The sequence below is a fragment of the Ceratotherium simum genome, chromosome 7, assembly GCF_057802395.1.
Source record: "Ceratotherium simum simum isolate JZ-2026a chromosome 7, ASM5780239v1, whole genome shotgun sequence".
NCBI classification, from domain to species: Eukaryota; Metazoa; Chordata; class Mammalia; order Perissodactyla; family Rhinocerotidae; genus Ceratotherium; species Ceratotherium simum.
The window spans coordinates 1,231,023-1,257,648 of NC_141906.1; the positions used below are offsets into that span (position 1 = coordinate 1,231,023).

Consider the following 26,626-nt stretch of genomic DNA (forward strand, 5'->3'; position numbering starts at 1 on the left):
AAGTTAAAATACAGTCACCCTTTACAAAAGAGGTTAAGCCCAGTTTCTTAAATGAACCTGCCAGATCAAAGACATGAAGTTCTTAGCCCTTAGGGTTCTCAACTGCTAGTCCTACATTCCTTGTCTGTTTTAATCTCTATCACTCAACTCACACTTTCCTGAGCAGAATATTTACTCCAGCCTTTGGTACCCAGTTCTCAGTCACATCCAAGCTAGGCTATGCCTGCAACCACTTCTGATTACACAGAGCTTCCTTTTATTTTTTAATACAAATGTATGGTATTCTACTGTACACATAGACCATAATTTATTTACTAGCTCTTTACTGATGGACATTTAGGTTATTTCCAATCTTTCGCTATTAAAAAAAATGCTGCATAAATAGCTCATATATATCTCATTTTACATCTGAGAAAATATATTTGTCATGTAAATTTCCAAAACGATCAAAGGGTATACGTTTTTGTAATTTTAATGGATCTACCAAATTACCCTCCACAGAAGTTTTCCACCAACAAAGTCTGAGAGTACTAGTTTCCCCTCACCTTTGCTGATTTAGTGTCTTACCAACATTTTAGATTATCGACAATCTGATAAGAGAAAAATGGCCGGTCAGTGTAGTTTTAATTTGTATTTCTCTTAGTGTAACTGAAATTGGGCATCTGTTTTTGTATGTTTAAGAGCCAACTAAATTTTCTTTTCATATTTTTGCCTGTTTTTTAAAATTGAGTTGGTAGACTATTCCTTATTTATTTTAGAAGTCCTTTATATATAAGGAAAATTTATTCCTTATTCTATGAGTTGAAATATCCTCTCTCCAGTTTGTAGCTTGTTCACAGTCATTTAAATCACAGCTTAAAGATCATACTATTCAAACAGCTTTCCCCTCTAAGTTAGAACAATCTACCATTGCTTAGTCTGCACCTATTGCAACATACTTTACCCTTGGTACACAGCTGATGCTTAATCAGTGTTTGCTGCCTGAATGAATGAATAGATTCATCATTCACTAAATATTTACCGAGTATCTGGGCATTAATACAGGCTGGAGATACAAGAGAAGATGAAATAGGCTCTCTGCCCTCATAGGGAATTCTGTCTGGTGGAGGAGAGTTATACTAACAATTAACTGTAATATACTGTATAGAAGTACTTTAAAATACATGAAGTGCTATGGAAACAATAATTAAAAACTAGATAATTAAGTATGGAAAGCTGTAAGAGGTAGTAACACTTGCACTTGGAGAAGGATGAGTTGGTGATAAGAAAGAGAAAAAAGTGTTACCAGCAGAAACATGTGCCATTCACAAGGAGCGTTTCTCACGGGATGAGTCACTGTGGTGTTATATATGCACACTTATAAAACTCTGGGAGGAGACTGGGAGAGGGGGCTGGGCTTAGGCTGTACAGATCTTGCATACAATCTTGAGAAGTTTGTATTTCATACTGCAGGCTTCACATACTAACTCTCACTGACTGGCAGTGACCACCCAGAACACTCTGCAGAGAATTCTAAGGCTGTGTCTAAGCTTGGCAGGAGGGCACTCTGATGGACAGTCTGCCCTGCATTCAGTGGGGGCAGTGGAAACAGGAAACCAAATTCGGCATTTGCAGTTCAGGAGTGTTGTGAACATCCTTCTGTCCCTGGGAAAGGTAACACTGATATCACTGGGGAAGACTAGAAAAGGGTGGACTATAGGAATTGTGTCTTATTCAGATAGAATTCCCCTCTTTTCTACCAGTATGATAATGTCTGATAGATATTAAAGTGTTCTGAAAAATGAATGAAGTAAACAATCAAATGAGGGAGGTAATAAGTGAACAGAGCCTTCACCAGGAGCAGAGTTCATGAGCTTTAGTGGGCAGACTTACTGCCCACTTACTGACATCTGTTTTGACTTCTCAGAAATTTTCCCCTCACGTCCTGTCTCTCAGTCTATCTTGGGGAGGTGAAGTTACCAGATAACTGAGTTTGAAAATGTAATGGTTGAAATGTATAGGAATAAAAATAGTAATTCCAGACAACCACCACTTTCATTGAATATTTATAGGTAATCATAGAAATGGTTTAATTAGTTCACATACTCTGGCTTGCAACCCTAGAATAAAAGATTCTATATGAAGATTATGAAAGAAATGAAATAATCTATTTTGGTAAAAAAACAATTTGCCATAATTTTATTTTTAAGAAATATCATCTTGATAAAATACTCTAAAAATGAAATATCTAGTTATTTAAATAAATACACATTGTATCACATTTAAAGAATCACAGGTATACCACAAGAGATTCTATAAAACGAAAACAATCACACTTTCAAATTTTAGAAATAGTTTGTATGTTGACTTGCCTCCATTTTGGGCAATAACTGGTAACGCCAAGCTATTTTCATCTTAATATTAGATTCTGATGTTTTATGATTACATACGTCTTCACCAAATTCTTTTTTACAATTATCATTAAGTAACGGTGCAGGAAGTTCCTAAGAAAACAAAATGACACATTATTGAGCATCTGTGGTAAAAAACGTGACAATTTTCTTAAATCATAATATTAGCAATACGAGAACTTTCCAATGTATTAAAAATTTATGCCTTGAAATTGATTCAAACATAAAGTCATGACAATATAGACATTTCTAAAACAGAGGAAAAGGGTATATATAATATTATTATTATTTTTTAAATAATTTTATTTATTATTTTTTTCCCCAAAGCCCCAGTAGATAGTTGTATGTCATAGCTGCATGTCCTTCTAGTTGCTGTATGTGGGATGTGGCCTCAGCATGGCTGGAGAAGCAGTGCGTCGGTGTGTGACCGGGATCCGAACCCGGGCCGCCAGCAGCGGAGCACGGTCACCTAACCGCTAAGCCATGGGGCAGGCCCCGGGTATATATAATATTAAATGTGAAGTTTAACTTTTTAGCAATGAACTAGAATCTGAAGAAAATATTCAAACTTTTACACTAACAAAAATCAAAGGCTGTTGCAACAAGAGGCTATGTTCATTTTTTTAAATTTATACACTTAAAGCAAAGTCTAGAATTAGCACTTACATATTACATGTATTGTTACGTTTGCCACAAGGCAGAAATGAACACATGTGCAATCTGTTTACTGATTTGTAATTCTAGAATTCAAAAAACTCACTCACCGAAATAATGGGTGGAGTAATAACTAAGAATGAAGACACTGATTTTCCCCACATCAAATGCTTGTCTTGCACCTGCAAGCCTATGTCTCTTCTTTTAACAATGAAAATACAATTTAAAATCTCTGATTAAATGAAGAGACATTGAATTCTAATTTCACCTTTTCTCTTTTGAAGGTTGACCTACTGAGCAGCTACAAAAAACATATAGGAAACATTTTTGTGTGTGTGTGAAGAGGTACTACAGAAACAATGCAAAGAAAAAAGTACCTAAGTTTCCTGCAGAAGGAGAACACAGGCAGTGACTGTGTTTTGTATCAGCCAGAATCATAAAGATAACGTGGGGCAGGGCTTAGTAAAGGTGATCTTGTGCTATGTCCTAAATTAGTCTAAACTGTAACTTTTACTTTTCCAGATCAAATTTATTCATGCTTAGAATCATGTCAACTAATCAGCGGGAAAACACAGTCACCATAGATTTTAGTCACCTTCTGAAAGAGCTCCAAATAGATTCCCACTTTAATTTATGCCAGTATTAGAAATTAGTTATATCATTTAAGCTTTGAATCCATCAATCCTACCGAAGCATTAATATCTTACAGAATATAGAGTAACTTCTTTTTCTGATGGAAATAAATATCTGTGAGGCGTAGAGTACAACCCAGCAGAGTGGTTATGAGTTTGAATCCTGCAACCAGATTGTGTGGGTCCAAATCTGGACTTTACACAGAAGCAGCTGTGTCTGTGGTTACCCTGACCACCTCTCTATGTCCATTCGTCGTCTGAAAAATGGAGATCACTGTATTCACTTCACTGGGTTGTCATAAGGAATAAATGAGTTAAAAATGTAAAACGCAGAGAACGGTGCCTGCCGTGGTTAAGCATTCAATAAATGTTCCATTATGAGAATTCAGTCAAATGACTGTCTTAACCATGACTCAGAGACACACATTTTCTATTGTCAACATTAGGCAAAATTTAGTATAAATATTTGGATTAACATTTTTTTTCCAATTTCAGGGACACAATAATAATTTTGACAGGTATAAAGTTAAAAAAATAAAAAAGCCAACCTCCCCCACAATAATTATTAACATGAAGTCAACAACACTCCCAGCAAACACTTATGTATGTACACAAATATGCAGATATGCTGGAAAAATACATCCATAAAATAGTACATAATAAAATGCTATTAATAATTTAAAAATTAACATTTTACTTTAATTTTTTGTGTATGATGTAAGATAATGGTCTACTTTCATTTTTTTTTTGCATATGGCTGTCCAGTTTGCCCAATACCATTTATTGAAGAGACTTTTCTTTCTCCATTGTATTTTCTTGGCTCCTTTGTCGAAAATTAGCTCTTTATCGATTTGTGGGTTTACTTCTGGCCTCTTGATTCTGTTCCATTGATCTGTGCGTCTATTTTTGTGCCAGTACCATGCTGTTTTGATTACTGTGGCTTTGTAGTATATTTTGAAGTCAGGGATCGTGATGCCTCCAGCTTTGTTCTTTTTGCTCAGGATTGCTTTGGCTATTCAGGGTCTTTTGTTGTTCCATATAAATTTTAGGATTCTTTGTTCTCTTTCCGTGAAAAATGTCGTTGGAATTTTGATAGGGATTGCACTGAATCTGCAGATTGCTTTAGGAACTATGGACATTTTAACTATGTTAATTCTTCCAAACCATGAGCACAGAATATCTTTCTATTTCTTTGCGTATTCTTTGATTTCTTTCAACAGCATTTTACAGTTTTAGTGTACTGGTCTTTCACCTCCTTGGTTAAATTTATTCCTAGGTATTTTATTCATTTTTTTTTTTTTTTAATAATTTTACTTATTTATTTTTCCCCCAAAGCCCCAGTAGATAGTTGTATGTCATAGTTGCACATCCTTCTAGTTGCTGTATGTGGGACACGGCCTCAGCATGGCCGGAGAAGCAGTGTGTCAGTGCACCACCGGGATGCAAACCCGGGCCGCCAGCAGCGGAGCGCACGCACTTAACCGCTAAGCCACGAGGCCCGCCCAGGTATTTTATTCTTTTTGTTGTGAATGAAAACGGGACTGTATTCTTGATTTCTCTTTCTGCTATTTCGTTGTTAGTGTATAGAAATGCAATTGATTTCTGTATGTTGATTTTGCATCCTGCAACTTATACTGTATTCATTTATTATTTCTAATAGTTTTCTGGTGGATTCTTTAGGGTTGTCTATATATAAAATCATGTCATCTGCAAGTAGTGACAGTATTACTTCTTCCTTTCCAATTTGGATCCTTTTTACTTCTTTTTCTTGCCTAATTGCTCTGGCTAGGATTTCCAATAGAATGCTAAATAAGAGGTGTGAGAGTGCGTATCCTTGTCTTATTCCTGTTCCTAGAAAGATAGCTTTCAGCTTTTTACCATTGAGTATGATGTCAGTTGTGGGTTTGTCATATATGGCCTTTATTATGTCGAGGTACCTTCCTTCTATATTTATTTTACTCAGAGTTTGTATCATAAATGGATGCTGTATCTTGTTGAATGCTTTCTCTGCATCTATTGAGATGATTACATGATTTTTATTCTTCATTTTGTTAATGTGGTGTATCACGCTGACTGATTTGTGAATGTTGAACCATCTTTGCATCTGTGGAATAAATCCCACCTGACCCTGGTGTATGATCCTTCTAATGTATTGTTGTTTTCGATTTGCTAATATTTTGTTAAGGATTTTTGCATCTATGTTCATCAGTGATATTGACCTGTAATTTTCTTTTTTTGTGTCATCCTCGTCTGGTTTTGGTATCAGGGTAATGTTGGCCTTGTAGAATGAGTTCCGAAGCATCCCTTCCTTTTCAATTTTTTGGAAGAGTTTGAGAAGGATAGGTATTAAATCTTCTTTGAATGTTTGGTAGAATTCACTGGGGAAGATGTCTGGTCCTGGACTTTTGTTTCTGGGGAGGTTTTTGATTACTGTTTCGATCTGTTTACTAGTGATAGGTCTATTCAGATTCTCTATTTCTTCTTGATTCAGTTTTGGAAGGCTGTAAAATTCAAAGAATTTATCCATCTCGTCTAGATTATTCAATCTGTTGGTGCATAGCTTTTCATAGTATTCTCTTATAATCTTTTGTATTTCTGTGTTATCTGTTCTAATTTCTCCTCTTTTGTTTCTGATTTTATTTGAGCCTTCTTTCTTTTTTTCTTGGTTAAGTCTAGCTAAAGGTTTGCCAATTTTATTTATTTTTTCAAAGAACCAGCTCTTCATTTCATTGGTCTTGTCTATTGTCTTTTTAGTCTCTACTTCATCTATTTCTGCTCTGATTTTCAAATTTCCTTCCTTCTACTAATTTTAGGCTTCATTTATTCTTCTTTTTCTAGTTCCTTTAGGTGTATTACTAGATTGTTTATTTGAGATTTTTCTTGTTTTTTGAGATAGGGAAACCTGTATTGCTATAAATTTCCCCCTCAGTACTGCTTTTGCTGTATCCCATAGATTTTGCTATGTCACATTTTCACTTTCATTCGTCTCCAGGTATTTTTTTATTTCTCCTTTGATTTTTTTGTTGACTCAATGGTTGTTCAGTAGCTTTTTGTTTAATCTCCACATATTGTGACTTTTCCAGCTTTCTTCTTGTAGTTGATTTTTAGTTTTACACCACTGGGTCAGAAAATATGCTCAATATTATTTTAATCTTAAATTTATTGAGACTTGTTTGTGGCCTAATATGTAATCTATCCTGGAGAATGTTCCATGTGCATTCAAAAAGAATGTGTCCAGTCACACACATATAGATGTATATGTGTGTGTGTGTGTGTATATATATTTTACAAAATGCATATTATACACATTACAATGTATATTATTTGTATTCTACATTTTTAACTTATGATACTGTGAGCATTTCCACATTTAATAATTTTTCAAAAATAAGATTTTCAATGGCTTTATAGTATTATATTATATGCCTTAATTAAAATTCAGTTTATCATTTCCCTACTGTTGGACCTTTAGGTTGTTTGCAGTCCAAGAATGCTATGATAGACATTGTTGTTTATAACATAAATCCTTTGTATCTCAAATTATGATTTTTTTCTATGAGATATATAAAACACACAGAAAAGAATACAGAATAACAAACACCCCAGTTTCTGCCATTTGCCTTTAACAGATCTTAACAATTGGTATACTTGCAAAACAAGCCAATAATTTCAGAAAGCAAGAAGCAATAGTCTTCTGTGAAAACAGAAGGAACGGTTGAAAATCTCTAAAAGGAAAAGTCAGAGTAAGGAAGTATTTTCCGCTAAGAGCCAGGATACTATTCCTCCCCCACTGCGCAGGAGAAAAGGAGGTTAAGTTAGATAAACTTTGGAAGTAGAAGCACTGCAGAGGGCAGGGGTGAGACATGGCACTGAAGACAGGGTAACTAAGACAACTTCCTCTCCCCCTATACACACACACACACACACAGTTGGCTCCCACTGCTGGCTCTCAGAAGGCCAGAAGCCATCCTTAAGCAGAACAGGCAGGAGACTGGGAGATTAGAGCATTCCTCCCTCGGGATACTGACAGTATTATGAGAAAACACCTTTAGGGAGACATCACTAGCTAAGCTTACAGTCAACCTACCCAGACCACAAGTAATGTGCCCAAATACACAGCACTGCCAATTAGCTTTCTAGTCTCTCACTGTTCCATATCAAAGGACAGCCAAGTTATCAGATATTTGAGAAAAGCATGTAATATGGAATTCAAAGACCAAGACAAACGAGTAGGAAACAGAAACACTGCCAGAAAGAGATAAAAACTTCAAAAAGAATAAAAAGTAGTATCTATTATATGAGATGGTGTATAAAAAAAACACTTCAGCAAAAGGAAACAATTAGAAAAAACCTGAGAGTTTCTAGAAATTAAAAATGTAATAGCAGATTTGAAAAAATTGACCAGAAGTTCTAGAAGATCCAGTTGGTCAAATCTCTCAGAATAAAAGAACAATAATGATGATAAATATAGCAATGATAATGAAAAAAAAATCACAGTAGTTAACATGTTTTGAAGTGCTTTCCAACCGCCAGGCACTATTCTAGACACTTGACACAATTAACATATTTAATCCTTAAAACAATCTTAAGAAGTAAGCACTATCATTAAATCCATTTTATAGTTGAAGACATTGGAGCACAAAGGTTACTTAACTTGTTGAAGGTCACAAAGTAAGTAAATGGCAGAGCCAGGACTTCAGTTTGGATAGTCTTGCTCTATCACTCAGTCTCAACATTCTGCTATACTGCCTCTTAAAGAGATAGAAAATGAGAGAGAAAAGAAAATATTCAGAGAATCAGTCCAGGAGGTTGACACCATAAAAAGATTTCTAGACAGAGAAACAGAGAAAATAGAGGAAAATACCAAAGAAATAATCTAAGACAAATTTCTAGAAATGAAAAATAGACTTGAGATTTAAAATCCTACTAAGTCCTCAAACTATGAATGAAAAGAGACATACACCAAAGCATATAATTCCAACATTTCAGAACAAGAGGGGAAAAAGAAAACATCTGAAAAGCTTGCAGGTGTTAGGTGGAACAAATCGGGAATATGAATGTCAACAAACTGCTACAGCAACTCTGACTTTTCGGAGGGAAAGTTATTGCCAGCCTTGTATCCTATATTCAACCAAACTAATGTTAAATCTGAGGGTAGCATTAAGACATTTTCAGACATGCAAAGCTTAAAAATCTCTATACCTCACATCTCCTCTCTACCTTCATTCACTTTCAAGTTACAAGAGGATGTGCTCCACCAGGAGCAAAGTCAGGGCAATGGCTAGGACGATGAAGGGAAGTGCCAGAATAACAGTTGTGCAGACTGCCTTGAGAGGAAGCCGTCCATCTGGGTAGGATGACGGCGACTTCTAGGGAGACGATGCTTAAACACATTGGGAGTCATCTACAAGCCAGGAAGAGTACTTACCAGGAACTAAATTGGCTGGTACCTTGATCTTGGACTTCTCAGTCTCCAGAATTGTGAGAAAATAAGTTTCTGTTGTTTAAGCCACCAGTCTATGGTATTTTGTTATGGCAGCCCAAGCTAAGACAGATTTTGGTACCAAAAATAGGGTACTGCTGTAACAAATACCTAACAATGTGGAAGTGGCTTTGGAATTGGGTAATAGGTAGAGGCTGGAAGAGTTCTGAGATGCACGCTAGAAATACAGACGTTAAGGGTGATTCCAGTGAAGTCTCAAACAGAAATAAGGAGTATATTACTGGAAACTGAAGGAAAGGCAATCCTTGTTACGAAGTGGCAAAGACCTTGGCTGAATTGTGTTCTAGTATTTTGTGGAAGGCATTACTTGCAAATGATGAAACTGGCTATTTAGCTGAGGAGGTTTCTAAGCAAAGTTTTGAAGGAGTGGCTTGGTCCCTCCTGACTGCTTATAGTAAAATGCAAAAGGAGAGAGATGAATTAAAGAAGCAATTGTGAAGCAAAAAGAAATCAGAACTTGAAGATTTAGGAAATTCTCAGCCTATCCATATTGTAAAAAATGAAAAAGCTTGTTCTGAAGAGAACTTAGGGAGTGGCTGAACAACCATTTAATAAAGAGATTGTGGGTATGACTCATGGACTTAATTAGCCATCTCAGCAGAGCCAAGAACAGAGATGGGATTATACTAGCAGACACACTGCCAGTCTGAACCAAAGGCAACAGACAAGATGGAATTAAGGAAGGCTGTTGGACTTGGATTTTACAGGACTTGACCATTAAGCAGTTTGGCTTCAAATAGGAGCTATCCTGCAAGAAAAGGGAAGAAGGACCCCAAAAGTGATTCAGAGATCATCAGGGCTGCCACTCCCATTACAGGCCCAGAATGCAGAGGCCTGGGGGCCAAGGTTGCCTCCACCTTGGTTTCAAAGGGTGGATGGCAGATCAGCAGAGCCTTGTGGGTGGTGCCCTGCCCAGCCCCAAGGGGCCTAGAAGGCAGCACTCTAAAACCAAGCAGTTTATTCACAAGCCTGAGGATCTCATGGAATCTGCCTTGCTACATTCTGGACTTGCTTGGAATCCATTACTCTTCCTTCCCTCTGATCTCTCCCTTTGGGAATGGGAATGTCCCTCCTATGCCTGTCCCACCATTGTATTTGGAAGCACCTAACTTGTCTGGTTTAACAGGTTCACAGGTTCACAGCTGGAGAGGAAACTGTGTCTCAGAACAGACCATATCTCAAGTTCCATCCATACTTGATTTAGATGATAATTAGATGAGACTTCAGACTTCAGAGTTGATGATGGAATGAGTTAAGACTTTTGGGACTATTGGGTTGGAACGAATGTATTTTGCATGCAAGAAGGACATGAATTTTGGGAGGACACAAACATTCAGTCCATAACATACTTTCTGGCACACAGTAGGCATTCAGTAAATGTTTGATGGAGAAAAAAATGATGGTTAGCAAGTCTCTATTTCCAATCATTCCCCCAATTTCTAGGCCTAGATTTTAAATGCCTTCTGGATAGTTGACCTGAATGTTCCACTGCACGTCAAACTCAAAGGATATTAAATCAAGTTATCGTCTTTCATTCTTCTTTTCTCCCTTTCTCTCAGCTTCTCCTCTTCCTTACTTTCTCTACAATTATTTTCTCATTCATTCAAGATGATTTAGTTCCGTCTCCTGGTTCCTGACAGGATGTATCCACAGGATGTATCCGTTTAAATAGCTCACAAAGAAGACATGACTACCCTTTGAACTTTATTTCATACTGTTCTCTTACAAAGTGGACAATGTGTGCATATTCAGAAGTCTTGAGAATTCTACCTCCAAGTCATTACCATTGCTTTCTCCTTGGCTTATAGTAGTAACTTGCACATTTGGATACCCAATAAAAATTTACTTAATAGAAATGGAAAGTATAATTTTTCTTAGCAGTGATTACAAACGAACTCATTACAAACAAAAATTTCATTAAAATGACAGTAAAATAAACAAAAGAGAATAAGTTCATAACAATATGGAGAGGAGATGACACGAGCAGACCACAGAATGATGAATCTGAAGATAGCAACAGAAACTACCAAAAACAAAGGACATATGTAAAAAAATAACTGGGGAAGAAAAAGAACAATTCTAGCAAACTTTTTCATATAAACTGACATGCTGAATCTAAAATTTATAAGGAAATGCAAAAGCCCTATAATAGCCAAAACAACTTTGCAAAAGAAGAAAATTGGAGGACTTGAAAATACCTGATTTCAAGACCTTATAAAAATAGAAAAATGGAGTCCATGTAAGACAGACATATGGCTCAATGAAACAGAAAAGAAAGTTGAGGAAGAGATCCGTATATTTACTTAACTGATTTTCTACATAGGTGCCAGGGCAATTCAATAGGGAAGAGATAACAACAAATTCTCAGAAAACAACAAAGGAGAAGATCTTGGTGGTTTTGAGATATTTCAGAGGTCAGCAAACTATGGCCTGTGGGTCAAACCCAACCAGCTTCCTGTTTTTGTAAATAAGGTTTTATTACTGGAACACAACCATGCCCATTCGCTTAGGAATAGTCTATGGCTGCGTTAGTGCCACAATAGCAGAATCAAGTAGTTACAACAGAGACCATATGGCCTGCAAAGCCAAAAATATTTGCTATGTAGCCCTTTAAATAAAAGTTTGCCAACTCCTGGGTTATTCAAGTATTTCTTAATTAGGACAAAAACACAGCATGAAATATAAAATAAAAAACTGAGACACCAGACTTCATAAAAGTAAAAAATAATGTTTTCAAAAGACACTGCTAAGAAAACAAATAGGCAAGCCATAAATTGGGAGAAAATATTTGCCAAACATATATCTGGTAAAGGACTTGTATCCAGAATATAAAAAGAACACTTACAACTCAATGATAAAAATATAAACAATCCAATAAAAAATGGACAAGAATTGAACAGACACTTCATCAAAAGGTATATGGAGGGCAAGTAAACACATGGAAAGATGCTCAACATCATTAGTGATTAGGAACATGCAAATTAAAACCACAATGAGATATCACTACGTGCGCACTAGAATTGTTAACACAAAATTTTAAAAATGATAACACCAAATGTTACAAAGGAAATAGGCAACTAGAATTCTTATACACTGCTGGTGGGAAAGCAGAATTGTACAGCTGCTTTTTGAGAGTTTGAAAATTTCTTTAAAAATTGAACATTCACTTTCAATATGACCCAGCAATTCTCTTCCTGGGTATTTACCCAAAAGAAACAAAAACATACGTCCAAACAAAGATGTGTACGTGGATGTTCACATCAACATCATTTAATAGTCAAAAAGTGGAAACAACTCAAACATCCATCAACTGGCGAACAGCTAATAAAAGCAGTAAAAGCAAGAAATTCTACTGATACATATAGGAACACAGTTAATCTGAAAAGCATTACGTTATGAGAAAGAAGCCAGACACAAAATACTACATGTATTTTGTGATTCCACATATATGAAACTCTGGAAAAGGCAAACTATAGAGCTGGTAGGCAGATTAGAGGGTGCCAGGGGCTAAGTGGTAGGAGGAGAAATCTGACCACAAACAGGGACATTTCTGAGGCGATGGAAACGTTCCATGTCATGACTGTGGGGGTGGTTACTGTAGACATTTATCATGACTCATTGAATTGTCAATAAAATCGGTAAACTTTATTATATATAAATTATACATCAATAAATCTAGTGAGAAAAACCATATGCACAAATCAAAATGGTTTATCACATATTTGTATACGTATGTATTATTTGTTTGGAAGAATTCACACCACTCTCCTAACAGCAGTTAACTTCTTTGAGGGTGGGAGAAGGGGAATAAATGGAATTTGGGGCATGTGAGTTTAGCTTTACTTGTGATGCTGTAATTTGTAGAAAGGAGAATGTATACTATTTATGAACTACCTACATAATCAAAATTTAATTTTAAAAAATCAAAGAAATAATAGAAAAAATTTTTATGGAGCTGATGACATAGTTTTTCAAATTGAAATATGCTAAGAAGTAAGCTGGCTGAAAGGAAAAAAGACCCATAAAACATTGTCATGTCTTTCACAATTCCAGGGATAAAGGTAAAAGCCCAAAAGCTTTAAAAGGGGGGAAAATATACCACTTACAAATGAAAGAGGAACAGACTAGCATCAAATACTCAGCAATTCTTGATTTCAGAAGACAATGGAACAATGTCTGCAAAGTATGAGGAAAACCGATATTGAACCTGGAATTCTCCATCCAGGAAAATTATCTATTAACTGTAAGCACAAAATATAATTTTTCTTTAAAGCGTATAGTGTTTCAAAAGCTTACCTACAACAAATCTTTTCTGAAAAAATTATCTGAAGATACAATTCAGCAATATAAAAAAGGAATCGAATAAAGAAGTAGAAAGTGTAAAAATAAAAAACTGGTAACAACAATAAAAATGAAGATATATATATCTTCTATCAACTATAAAATAAAAAGGTAATTTTTTTTTTTTTTTGTGAGGAAGATCAGCCCTGAGCTAACATCCATGCCAATCCTCCTCTTTTTGCTGAGGAAGACTGGCCATGAGCTAACATCCGTGCCAATCTTCCTCCATTTTATGTGGGACGCTGCCACAGCATGGCCTGACAAGCGGTGCATGGGTGCGCGCCTGGGATCCGAACCCAGGCTGCCAGCAGCAGAGCGCGCGCACTTAACCGCTAAGCCACGGGGCAGGCCTAAAAAGGTAATTTTATTTTACTTTACACACCTGTGAGAACAGCTGTCATCAAAAAGACAAGAGATAACAAGTGCTTGCGAGGAGGTGGGGAAAAGAGAACCCTTACTCTGTTGGTGGGAATGTAAAAGCCACTATGGAAAACAGTATGGAGGTTCCTCAAAATATTAAAAAGAGAACTACCATATGATCCAGCAATCCCACTTCTGGATACATATCTGAAAGAAATGAAATCAGTATCTCAAACAGATATCTGCATTCCCATGTTCACTACAGCATAATTTACAACAACCAAGACATGGAAACAACCTAAGTGTCCATCGATGGATGAATAAAGAAAATTCGGCATACATATAATGGAACAGTATTCATAAAAAGAAGGAAATCCTGCCATTTGTGACATAGATGAATCTTGAAAGCATTATGCTAAGTGAAATAATAGAGAGAAAGAGAGAGACAGACAAACACCATATGATCTCACTTATACGTGGAATCTAAAAAAAGCAAACTCATGGAAACAGAGAACAGATTGGTGGTTGCCCAAGGTAGGGGTGGGAGAAATGAGTGACAGTGGTCAAAAGGTACAAACTTCTAGTTATAAGATAAATAAATCCTGGGGATATAATGTACAGCATGGTGACTATGGTTAATGATCCTGCACAGTATATTTGAAAAGTTGCTAAGAAAATAGATCTTAAAATTCTCATTACAAGAAAAAAATTTTGTTACTATGTGAGATGATGGATGTTAACTAAACTTATTGTGGTGATCATCTTGCAGTATATACATATATCAAATTATAATGTTGTGAAGCTGACACTAACACAATGTTCCATGTAAATCATAGCTCAGTAAAACTGTGGGGAAATGCTGGGAGAGAATAAAAAGCAGCAGAAGAAAGGGAACGGCTACATGCGAAGAAAGGAAGGAACTAAACACGTGACATGATTCTGAGCAACTGAGGGAATGTACAAAACGAAATCCACTTTCCTTTCCCCTTCTAGAGGTTTAGGTTAGTGACACAGGATGGCGTTTCCTTTTCAAAGGATCCGATTATATTATCTGATTCCGAAGTGAAATATTTATAAATTTTAAATAAGGTTTTTTTTTTCAATTTGTAAAATGAATTGATGGACAAAGTACTGAAGACTCAATTATAGTTACAGAATTTAAGAGCTGTAATCATTAATAACATGCAAGTAAGTTATAGCTAACAAGAGATAAGTTGAAGGGAGGAGAGATGGCAAAAGATAGCTGTGAGAACTTTATCTTACATAACAGAGAATTAACAGTACATTCTAAAATGGATGGATCAAAAAATAAAAGACAAAAAGCATAATTAACAATTATAACAGTAACCACTGGAGTAACTAAAAATTAATCAAAACAAATCAACGTTGGGGGACTTTTCATAGAGGGAGAGTGGAACTGTAGATTGAGGAAGGTATGGATAGGGGAATTTAACATTTTACTTTAATTTCTTTATTATTGCTTAACTTTTTTGCTACCATTTGCATTATTTTTGTAATAAAGTATATCTCCGAAGATTTTAAGTTGAAATGTGTTATAAAAGTATGTCTCCAATCACAAATGCCGTGAAAGAGTTCTTGAGAAAAATGTATTTTATAAATTACAAATAACTATATTAATCGGTCTTATCAATAGCTCAACAGGGCTGACAGAATTTTTAAATAAGGTAAATTTCCTTAATTTTCTTGCAGCATACTAAGTTTATCTACTTTTTAAGCTCTTCCTTGGTAGAATCTGATTATGGGATTGTTTCCCCTTATCTTATTGTTAGTATTTCACAGAGATTAGAAAATTTTCACTCCAGAAAGACACATACCAAACGTCCAGTTCCTGATTTATCAGCTTTAGTATCTCCTAATCACAGTAGAGAGATGTTCTCTTTTTTTCTTAACATCATTTCTCTTCTGGTGCAATACTTCCCAAACGATTAAGATAACACGTGTGTGTGCATGATACCGCCAAATGAAATACATGCTAAGAAATACATTTTAAGAAACACAGGTTAAGTTCCAACTTCACAGGGACACAGAAGTATTCCCAAGAAAACATCAAGACATTAAAAGGGAGATTATTTTAAAACTGGTGGCATTATGGTGAGCAAGGACAACTAAGATGTGTGACAGGGCCTGCCCCATGGCTTAGCGGTTAAGTGCGTGCGCTCTGATGCTGGCGGCCCGGGTTCGGATCCCGGGAGCGCCCCGAGGCACCACTTCTCCGTCCAACGCGAGGCCGAGTCCCACGTACAGCAACTAGAAGGATGTGAACCTATGACATACAACTATCTACTGGGGCTTTGGGGGGAAAAAAATGAATAAATAAAATCTTAAAAAAAAAAAAAAAAAAAGATGTGCGACAAGTGGATTTCTGGGAAGTGGGTAATTCCAACACATCAAAGTCCACGTTCAAAAATCAGGCACATATTTACTGTAATTCATTGATTCTGACTCACTTTTTTCTCCACATGTTATTATTTTTGAAATCAGGATGCATTTTACAATCGATAGTATATAAGATTATCAGCCGGGCAGCAGGGCAATAGATACAAAGTTATCATTGTCTGCATATGTACAAACTTGGTTCTTATTCCTGGCATGTAAGTGGACAAATGTAATTCTTCAACATTTCAGCCAAGAATCCATATATGGCTCAATTAAGGAAGAATATGAATCCTGGCTTTCTCGAAAACTTCCGTTGATACTTCCTGAGAAAATCAAGAAAGCATTTGTAACATACTTGTACGACGGATGTCACCACTTTAGAATAAAATCTGGGTGCAATAGTGGAGCATCTTTCAAGGAACGCTGCATCACCAGTGCTCTGCTGACACAGAGAACAGTGTCATGTGAAAAAACAGTGATGGAAACGACCAGGAATCAGAAAGGGATTCCTGACAGTAGTAATATGGATGTGAAGAAGTTTTACGGGTAAGTTACACATTTTGCTTATCTTCTTTCTTTTTATGTACAAGTGTGATACGATTTTAAAAATAAATGTCTAAGAAAATTTTTTTTAAAAAGAATTAAATAAAAATTCTAAGTGAAAAAAAAAAACATTCTGCCTTAGTTTATTTGGCAGTGTTTTTGTCTTAGTGGTATATAAACTAATGACACATCTTACAGTCAATGGCATCTCAAAGCCAGAAATCTTGACAAAAATAACAGAAAATAAAAAATTGGTCCATACAAATTAACAATAATCAGTAGTGTGGTTTTTAAGTCTTGTGAAGCAGAGAACTCGATCCTAAGGCAACAGTGGCAGATCATCCTATGTAATTCTCTGACAAAAAAATCCATTCTATGGATAAAAAAGCTGTGGTATATATACACAATGGAATACTACTCAGTCATAAGAAACGATGAAATCCAGCCATTTGTCACAACATGGATGGACATTGAGGGCATGATGCAAAGTGAAATAAGTCAGAGGGAGAAGGTCAAATACCGTATGATTTCCTTCATTAAGTAGTAGATAATAACAACAATAAACAAACACATAGGGACAGAGATTGGATTGGTGGTTACCAGAGGGGAAGGGGGGAGGGAGGAGGGTGAAAGGGATAATTGGGTACATGTGTGTGGTGATGGGTTGTAATTAGTATTTTGGTGGTGAACATGATGTAATCTATGCAGAAATAGAAGTACAATGATGTACACCTGAAATTTTTACAATGTTATAAACCAATGTTACTGCAATAAACAAAAAATTAAAAAAAAAAAAAATCCATTCTATGAAAATTCTGCTTAATGGTTTCAGTACTGCTATTCAGAATTCAAGTGAGAATAATGACAAAGATACACCAAGAAACGATATGTTGGGGAAAAAAAGGAATATTCTGGTATATTTGTCATCTAATATTCAGAAATTTATTATGTAAGAGCTTGTATTTGGTACGTTGTTATACTTGTAAGCCCTAACATTTCTGAAGTATGCTATCACCTGCCCTGCTTACTGAGACTCACTGACCCCGTGAGACATGATCATTGATATCATCTACACCATTTGCTGCACTGTCTGTATCTAATCCAACAAACAATTTAGTGTTTGATAAAATCTCTATTCCAAGAGAATGCTAAGAATAACCTCTTTAATATTCAACTATTATAGCTGTCAGTCACAGATTAGGGTCCTCCCTCATACTTTTGAAAATCCCCAGTCAGGTTTCTAACCCAGTGCACCAACAGAACACACCGCATGATTGTTATACTCTTGTTCCCAAAAAGAAAGAATATCCATCCGATTTTTGGTTCTTTTCTGCAATGTGGTGCTTAGAGTTCCCATACATTTGGTAGCAAGGATCAGGAATAAATAAAAATAAAGAGCAGGTTTCATAAGTACTATACAGAAGATAGGATGGAAAGTATAAAATTTCTCTCTTTTAAATCAAATGAATCAGCTTAGAAAATTAACATGAATAAAGAAATTGGCACTACCTTTGGACAAAAAAAATTGTTTATTCTACTTGTGAAAAAAACTTACATTTATTTTTTCACCAGAAACATTTATCTTTATCCATAAGATGTTGTAAATATATTTCTTCCTTTTTCAGTTGAAGCCATTCTCTGCTGCCTGCTATATTATTTTGTGGCCTTTGTTTTGGCAGATGCACAAGCAAAATCTGATTCCAACAGTTTGACCCTTCTCACTTTTTATGTTCTCTAGGGCATAATAAAACCCAAGATACAATCCCTCAGCAGTTAATGAAGCTTAACCTCCCACCCTCTTAATTACCAATGCATTACACCAACTATGGGCATCATACTCCTCTCTAAGCTATTTTACAATTCAGCAGAAGTACTACCGAGCTATTATGAAGCAACATAATCCATGGAGCATGAGAAATCCTTCTTAAAAATAAAATCTTTTGATCCTTGCAGGTTTTGTTAACTGTATAATTAATACTACTTAAGCATTATCCATGTATCAGTAAGTATATTATATTGTATCAGTAAGTATATTACTTTGTTGATTTTGGGGGGAAAAATTTATTTTCTGAAAGTTGAAAAGAGAAACAAATCCAAGGATGTTATTGATTGATTATCATAACTTGAATACAAAAGTACTCCAAATATCTAACTTGAGTATCCATATATTAAAGGTATGTTCTCCACACTATCTTTATTTAAATATTTAAAAGTGTGTGGCGAGAGATGAGTAAAATTGTTAAAAGCATAAATGAAGATTACACAAAGTCCGGGGTATAGTTGATGTTACATAAAAAGCATTTTTAAAACTCATAGATTTTAAGATTAGTAATTAGTGAATTAACTTATTTCCATCCATATTTCAAACTAAATTCAGTAAGAATTAGGGAACATCTTATGCAATTTCAGATATTTTTTCTTGAATATAAAGGTGGCAAAATTACTGATACTACAAGAAGAAAGGATGAAAAACACTTGTACGTTGGTATACAAACATTATTTTAACTCAACTGCCAAGTTAAACTACTGACAAATAGGATGCTTTTATTTGGCAACTACATCAGTTACATGAATCTGAAAATAGAAAATGAAACCACTGGGATAACAGCAGTGTTCTCAACACTTTCCATTGATCCTCATCACATTTCTCTTTAACATGTAACTCAAGAATGTGAATGTGAACACATGTGAATGTGTTACCCAGGAAGACAAGACTCTCTCTTTCAGTTTTCTTGACTAAGATAGAGTGAAGGAGGAGGATAACATGACGAGGAAATGGAAGCCTGCAGCAGAAGTACTCAGGACTGAAGGGAGACAGCTGCACTAAGCAAAAAATAACAAGTAATACTATCTTCAATTAGATGCAAATTCTAATCTAACTATTTTAAAGTATACATTCTAAACCATCACATTTTTAGGAGCACCAATCATAGCAGGATCTCAAAGCAATTCAGACATGTGATTAATCCCTGAGTTCTACTGCAGTCTAGTAGTGAGGGTGGAAAATGAGGTACAGACGAATTTAAACTCCTTATCTGGGTCCCAGCAACGTGCCCGCTAACAGCACACACAGCACCCCAAGTCTTGAGCACAGCAGCCTCATGCTTTCCATACTGCTTATTGATGGCACTGACGTAAAAGGAGTTTAAAAGGAAATGCACTGAGTTTCTTGGCATTCTGACATTATTAGCTTCCATATTATTTTCTCACATATATGAAAAATCAAAACTGTCAAGTTGTTAAGGACAAGTCTCCGTGAGGACTATATTAATTTTATCAACTTTCCTCAATATATCAACTTAGATACAGAATTTATGTATTTTACATTTCAAAATGTAAAAGTTGTATTACATATTCCTTCAAAACATTCTCTTCAAACACATTTCTTAAGAAGAAAGCTTAAAATAAGATATTCCATGTTTTTATAGAGAGGATGCAGTGGTGGTATCTATTACTATTTCTAGCCATAAAAGGTGGAGTTTTCCTTTCTAGGTTCTTTTACAAAGTAAAGTTTACACATTAAATGCTGTCAATATTTAATCTGGCTCTGACTGCACAACCAATAAAACTCATACTCAGATAACATAAGTTAAAATGAAGAGAGTTACTAATTAGGTAACTACCATTGTTAAAAACACGAACTTCTGCCTGTGTGTGCATTATGTATATATTGTATATATAAACACACACATATATGGGTATGTATATCTATATCTCTATCCATAGCTATCCCTGTTATAGAAAGAATAATGAATGGTGAACAATGTGCTCCTTGTAATAGGAAATACCTTGATTACAATACATTTTGTGAAATGTTTTAAAAAGAAGACTAAACTCTCCACTTAATCACCGGTATTAGCAGGTTTAGTGAGACCATGTACAATAATTCCCTTTAGTAAATGTTTATACTGTATAAGGGTGTTTATTACCCTGTTTGTAAGAAAACACGATATATGAAAATCCATATTAAGCAAACAGGCTACGCAATAATTACTTGAGTTATAGAAGAATTCTTTTGTTGGCAAAGGATTCCGACAAAATTCCTTTAAGTGTCCCTATTGAATATAAACTAATTTCTGAAAACCTGATATAACTAAAAAATTTCTAAATACAATTATTTTAAAAGTTAAGATAGTAATAATCTTATAATTATTTATTAAATTGAGGTCATAGAATTTTTATACTGTTGGAAAAGAAGTATTCAAAAGTTTCAGGGATATCTAATATCAAAGAAATCTCAATTAGGAATGGAATCATCAGGCATTATCTTCATGTAAGAGGTCCAGATCAGTTAAATTCCTAGCTCAGGAACACACAACAAATGACTGGTTTTATTTGTTTGATGTCATATTCTTTTATTTTTCCAGAATGAACCCAGCTTATGGAAAATGTCACGAACAAAAATCCTTAGGGTATTGTGGGGCACTAAATGAAATTGTATATCACTTTATTAAATTTGAAAATTATTTTCTGTAGTACATTTGGTGTTAATAGAACAAAACTGATTCTCTTTCTGCTCATTGAGTACTGAGAAGTTGAGGCAACTGGGTAAAGGCATAAAATGAGTTTTCTTTAATTCTATAGCAACCTGTATATTGTAATCTGTTTTAAAGAAATATAATGGTAAGAAGTCTCACTTCATAGTCTCAGATCTATTTTCTACTCCAGTTTAAGTCTTCAGGTTAATATTATCTACCCAGATTTTAGGCACACATATATATATACACAACCTGTAGTAAGAATATTTTACAAAAACGATAAGCATATTTCAAATGTCTCTGATTTCATTAAGACACCATAATATGAAAAGATGGATGTGGTGAACTAAGGCTATTTCTGCAACTGCCTGTCAGTTTCTGATGGACAAAACTTAAAATTTAAGGAAAGAAACACTGGCCACTGAGAGAATCACCCCAACACTAGCCAGAGAGATGGCCCTGTCTTCTCTGGGGTTCACACAGTGAAGCTGTCCTCTTGCACATAATCAACCTTCCGACTGTCTATGACTCTGCCACCCTTGATGGCGTGCTGTCTTCCTCCTCTCATGTTTCATTTGATGGGACAAGATGTTAATTGGGGAGCTGATGAAAAAGTTTTTTCTTTTAGTTTTAATGTCTCTTCAGAATTTGAAGTCATTTGCCCCTCCCAAAGGACCGAATACTTTCTCTTCTGAATACTTTTTCTGAAAAAATATTCAGAATAAAAATGAACTCTATGTCTAATACTTCCAATTCTAACTTTGTGTGGCATCTTTTCAAAGAATGATAAAATGCCATATAACAGTTCCAAGATTTTAACATTTCTTTTGAGCACAACAATAATCATTAAGTGTTCACAACCATTCATTTTTTTTTTCATGGGTTCAAAATAAAATTTTTGAAAGTAAATGTGAGACCTGGAATAAATGCTTTAAGATTTAGAAAGCAAAACCCCAGATATTTCATTTTTAATTTGGAACTCTGGAATAAGGTAGCCAGGATATTATCTCTATTTTAATACGAAAGGTTAGCGATTTGTGGAAGGTCTTGCAGCTAGTTAAGAAGCAATACAGAGGCCGGCCCCGTGGCCTAGCGGTTGAGTGCGTGCGCTCCGCTGCTGGCGGCCCGGGTTCGGATCCTGGGCGCTCACCGACGCACTGCTTCTCCGGCCATGCTGAGGCTGCGTCCCACATACAGCAACTAGAAGGATATGCAGCTATGACGTATAACTATCTACTGGGTCTTTGGGGGAAAAAAATAAAAAAAAATAAAAAAATTAAAAAAAAAAAAAGAAGCAATACAGAGATTCAAAACTAAACTCAGATCCCAAATATATTTCACCTTCTTGAAGATAAATATCCTATCAGAGGATGGCATTTTTCCTGTATCACTTGGGCTACGTTTCTGCATGCAAAATTCCTTTCATTTGTTGATTGATGCACAAATATCAATGCCAAGTGTGTTTATTTCAATGTTCTATCAGAAATGGTTCTCACTAGCTAATAACAGAGAGGTGGGTTTATTTTCCTTTATATTTTTATCTTATCTTGAATTTTCCTTGTTGGAAAATAAGGCAAATGCCATCTTTTAAAAGCTGGCTACAAATGTAGGTCACTGGAAGCAGTACTGAGCCTCTGCATGTTTCTTCTTAGTCTTTTAGTTTGCCAAAGAAGCTCTAACTGTGGCTGCCAGGGGAGAACTTAGAATTTTAAATAAGCTCTCACAAGTAGCTAGGGGGAAAAAAAAAGAGTGAAACCCTGGGGTCAAACAGCAGATTTCTGGCTCAACTAGCACTTCAGAGTTGCAAGCACTGAAAAGCATAGAGACAGCCTGATAATTTTCTGAACAAATAAAATGTTGACAAAGAAATGAAGGGAACATATCCTGATTATAGCTCTGCCTTCAAAGGGCTCTTCTAATATTTGTACTTATACAAAAGATACACAGTGATAAAACAGTTTTGATAGAAAATATAATAAATACTATATAGGCTAAAAAGAAGTAAAAATGTGTGGGAAAATGTGTTATTTATAAGGTACTGAGCATGCATAAAGCTTGCAAAGTGGAATGACAGAAGAGCCAGAAAATAATTTTTAATTATTTATAATATGATATATTGCTTTTGTTCTGAATCATCATAAAACTACAACTTTGGAAATGAGTATAATAAAAAAATGTTCAATAATAATATTTGGCCAATCGGGGGTGTTTCTCTAACTTCATTCTTATACCTGTCTCAATTTTTGGCAGAACAAGGAAAGCAAGGATTGGATCTGAGATATTTTTGTATTCTCTTTACTCAGAAAGACCAGACTGTACTACAATGTACTAAGAGCAAACAACTGACCGTTCACTGGATTCAGACTTCTAATTCTTGTTCCATGACCAATAAATAACGGATGGCAAACAAAGACTTAATCTTGACACCAAATTGACAGAAGGAAAGAAACTTTATTAATAGTGACTCAAACTTTACATTTAGCAAATAATACTGCTTCAACTAATTCTAAATCGACTAATATCTCTGATCTCCATTAAAAGGAAAGATTCAAATAAAGCAAAAGATACAAGGTACAATGAACAAGATCTTAACAAATGAGTTCAATATTTGGATAAAAGGTTGATATTTTGGGATATTAAATAATGCTTTCAAATTATTAAGATACCATTTTAATTTTTAAATTATGGATTTAAAGTCCATGAAAAAGAATTCTGAAAATGTTAGTCTAAATTTTCATACTTCATTACTAAATACCTTGTTGCTGTATTAATTCATGAAATACCGTATGGTTTATTTTAAATGCATTATTACTTATTCCATGACTTAACGGGTTATTATAAAGTAATCCATTTTCAATTATAAAAGGTTTTCTCTATATTAAATATGGGAAGTTTCATCATAATTGATCTTAAATTTGAACTCTTTATTTACTAGTATGTTTGATGTTAAAAAATACTACATGCTGTGAGCCTCCAGTAAACATCCAGGCAGTTATAACACTCCTGCTGGTAACTATGTACTTATCCTGGATATGAATTAAAAAATACAACTTTTAAGTTCCTCAAAAGCATTCTAGCGTCCCACTTTGTTCTAACTGTGGCTGTTCTAACTGCTGGACAGTGCATAGTGTATATAACAGATAACTCAAAAGTTAATGCAACAAGTCAAGAATTAACCCTTTGCTCTAGAGATCAGATGTCTCTTCTTGCATGAATATTACCTATCTGGCATGTCATCACTAAAAAATATTCAAATTAAGTTTTAAAACTAACCTTAGTATATTATGAAATAACATTTAAATTTACTTTTGACAATAATTTTATTTTAATTCCATAAACATTCACATCACATCATATTGTTAAAAATTATGAAAAGGATATAACGTTAGCATTTTCAAGTTCTAAAGAAATGTTTGTGTGTGCATGTGTGTGTATATAATTTTTTATTTCATAAAAGAAATCAGCTTATCTATTGATAAATGTTTAAATATTTTAACATAAAAATATAATTTTTGCTATTTTAGAAAACATTCCATAGAAAATTTTCATGGAGAATACTTATCACTATATTTGAGATGATCAAGAAAATCCTTTTAGATAAAAAAGTTAACTGAAAAATACTTACCACATGTGTTTTTTAAAAGCTTTAACAACATTATGTATATTGTTCTATAGGATTTTCTAAGGGCTATAATTTTTCAGCGTTACATCTTGATGCTGTTCCTGAAGAAGCTTTGACTACAATAGGCATGAATGTTTTCAAAGGATGATGGATAAATTGCTGGGTGGTTATATAATATATCTTAGGCAGCTGATGAGGCTTTTTATCCTTTACTTGTCTTTTAGTTATACACAGTTTTAAGATAATTATGGTCTATAAGACTTTCTTTTCCCTTTTCTTGTAGCAGCAATATTTGTCTTTGGTTACAGGTTCCAGAAATCCCCAATCATACATCATAAAATTAAAACTAAGCAATTACAGCATTTCTTCCCCTATGTTGTATGCTAAACACTGTTAATGCCTTGGTTCTGGTCATTCATTGAGCTGTTTGATACAAATGAAGTTTTCATTGAGGTGGGCACACCGACATCATGATTGAATATTATGTAGAAAAACGTGCTTATCTATACTAGCATTCAATATCTCACTTTAAATTACAAAAATATTTTGTTTATTCTTCTCAGAGAGATGCTAAAAGCTTTTTCTATGTGCTGCTGTCATAAAGAACACAATTTAAATTTTCATCACCATTTTTGAATCCAGTCTATTCTAAACGTGTGAATACTAACTGGACCACATGAAGTATGTATAGGTTAAAAACAATACTTTTTGTACTTTTTTAGAGAAAAATGAGAATGGTATATTATTCTTGTACATCAAATATCATTTACTATTACATGGTAACATGTAAGAAATATAAATTGACAAGGTTACAAATTTAAAAAATATCACTCATGAGTAAAGATTCAATTAACTCAAAAACATCTATTTTCAGTGTAGAGCTCCATGAAATACAAGAATATAATCAAAATTAAAAGAGTTTAAACATGAAGCATTAAATAATTTTTTAATATAGGAAAATGTTGAGTGTGCATGTTATTTAGCATATACAACCTTCAGCTACTTTCATTACTCATCTATATAAGTGGTTTTAGTTAAAAGTAAATAATAGCATTAAAATCAAAGAAGATAAATTTTTCCTGGGGATCACACATTCACCTTTATGGCTAATTTAATATTTAACTTAATTGAATATATAATTGATAAATATTAAATTGTCATGTAAAGCAAACTTGCTTTTCAAATAAAAACAACTTGTTCTAGGCTACTCGTTATAAACAGATGAATGGAATAAACTTTTAAAATGCAGCATCAAACCTCAATGTCATATAAAGCAAATCGAATGCTTTATGACTATTAGGCATTGTGGCAGCGACTGTAATGTCTTTGATAACACATTCTAAGTATACAAGATAAAGAAAACAGATCTGATGACATTAAAACACATTCTTCAGTTAAAAAACATCTATGCTAGTCCAGAGCAAGAGAAACCTTCAAGACATTAAAAATAAACGGTCAAACCATTTTAATATTTATTTCCCTTGAAATATAAGAGGGATTTAAGTTCCAGGAGATTAACTAGCATGTTGTTACACACTGGATCTCAGAAAATTGAAATATGGGAAAGTCAAGTAAAATATCTCTCAACATTGAAACCAATAGTACTTCTTTTTGGAGAAAGAAATCCACAAGTATATTAATCAATGGCAATTTATTTCAAATAATCATCTTTTAAATAATATTTAAGATAGAAAAATATCACTAAT

General features: G+C 34.5%; 1 protein-coding gene across 9 annotated transcripts in view; it reads right to left on the reverse strand.

Annotated features, from left to right (window-relative positions):
- The window catches only part of ELP4 (elongator acetyltransferase complex subunit 4), a 240,597-nt gene that overhangs the window by 176,226 nt on the left and 37,745 nt on the right, over positions 1-26,626 (reverse strand). For 8 of the 9 annotated variants that reach the window (XM_004418554.2, XM_087433049.1, XM_087433045.1 and 5 more), the window contains exon 4: positions 2,352-2,483. The exons of the other annotated variant lie outside the window; for it this stretch is intronic. In XM_004418554.2, the coding sequence (XP_004418611.2) occupies positions 2,352-2,483 (132 nt within the window). The remainder of the gene's footprint in view (positions 1-2,351; positions 2,484-26,626) is intronic. 9 annotated transcript variants of the gene reach the window in all.